The sequence below is a fragment of the Nestor notabilis genome, unplaced genomic scaffold, assembly GCF_000696875.1.
Source record: "Nestor notabilis isolate BGI_N333 unplaced genomic scaffold, ASM69687v1 scaffold19073, whole genome shotgun sequence".
In the NCBI taxonomy this organism is placed as follows: Eukaryota; Metazoa; Chordata; class Aves; order Psittaciformes; family Psittacidae; genus Nestor; species Nestor notabilis.
The window spans coordinates 1,518-2,906 of record NW_009922576.1 but is presented as its reverse complement, the minus strand read 5'-3'; the positions used below and the strand labels follow the sequence as shown (position 1 = coordinate 2,906).

General features: G+C 60.7%; 1 protein-coding gene across 1 annotated transcript in view; it reads left to right on the top strand.

The window, feature by feature from the left end:
* The window catches only part of ZBTB17 (zinc finger and BTB domain containing 17), a gene marked incomplete at its 3' end in the record, with an annotated part of 5,926 nt that overhangs the window by 3,766 nt on the left and 771 nt on the right, over nucleotides 1–1,389 (top strand). The window contains exons 8-11 of the mRNA XM_010011707.1: nucleotides 76–179; nucleotides 545–620; nucleotides 915–1,035; nucleotides 1,128–1,258. Coding sequence (XP_010010009.1) covers nucleotides 76–179; nucleotides 545–620; nucleotides 915–1,035; nucleotides 1,128–1,258 — 432 coding nt within the window. The remainder of the gene's footprint in view (nucleotides 1–75; nucleotides 180–544; nucleotides 621–914; nucleotides 1,036–1,127; nucleotides 1,259–1,389) is intronic.

Genomic DNA, 1,389 nt, shown 5'->3' with positions numbered 1-1,389 from the left:
TGCGGCGGTTTGGCTCCCTCTGGAAGGAGATGGGGTGATGTTTTCGGGGGTGGGGGTGTCTCTGCATCGCTCTGTGTTGTCCCCAGGTGGGGAATTTGAAGGCTCATTTGAAGATTCACATCGCGGATGGGCCCCTCAAGTGTCGGGAGTGTGGGAAGCAGTTCACCACTTCAGGTAGTGCGGGGCTGGGGAGGTCTGAGGGATGGAGGTTGGGTTGGATCCGGGGGGAATCAGGACTGCTCTGTGTCCGGATCGGAGCCGGAGGGAGGATTTCATCCTGGGTGTAAACCTCTCACTGTGGTGCAGAAATGTTTCCTCCTCTATGGGGCATCCCCTGTGGGGTTGCACCCTAGGAATGCCACTGGAAGGAGCCTTTGATCCAGCTTCTGGAAATGGGGAAGTCTCCTCCCATCTTCCAGAGCTGGAGGGCTCCAAATGAGCCCAGCAGCACCTCTCTGTGCCTTCAGAACTTCCTGTCCCCACCACCACATTATCACCCGTCCGTGGCTCTGTGCGAGGTGCCCCATGATCCCTCTATAAATAGCCACAGGCTTGTTGCCTCTGCCAGCGCCAGTTCGCCGACCCCGGGGCGCTGCAGCGGCACGTCCGCATCCACACGGGTGAGTGAGGCAGCTCTGTGCATTCCCATTGGATCTGTCCGGGGAATCTCGGGGTTGGTGACCCCCCCCACACCTTTCCTATGTTATTCCACAGGGGAGAAGCCGTGCCAGTGCTTGATCTGCGGGAAAGCCTTCACCCAGGCGAGAGCGCCAGTTCGCCGACCCCGGGGCGCTGCAGCGGCACGTCCGCATCCACACGGGTGAGTGAGGCAGCTCTGTGCATTCCCATTGGATCTGTCCGGGGAATCTCGGGGTTGGTGACCCCCCCCACACCTTTCCTATGTTATTCCACAGGGGAGAAGCCGTGCCAGTGCTTGATCTGCGGGAAAGCCTTCACCCAGGCGAGCTCCCTCATTGCCCACGTGCGGCAGCACACGGGAGAGAAGCCCTACGTCTGCGAGCGCTGCGGGAAGAGGTGAGGGTCCACGCTGGGAGTACAGGGTGGAGGTGCCAGCGTGTCACCTCTGGGGACAGGGAGTGTGGTGACAACTGTGTCCCCCCCTCCAGGTTCGTGCAGTCGAGCCAACTGGCCAACCACATCCGCCACCACGACAACATCCGGCCCCACAAGTGCACTGTCTGCAACAAAGCCTTTGTCAACGTGGGCGACCTCTCCAAGCACATCATTATCCACACTGGTGCGTGCACGAGGCTCCAGCACCCCCCATCCTGAGCCACCTTCCCCCCATCTTTAACTGAACACAGCCCATCTTCAGTGTGTGCTTGAGCCCAGAACCCCCCCGTGTGCTGGGTGCACCCCCAGAGTGTG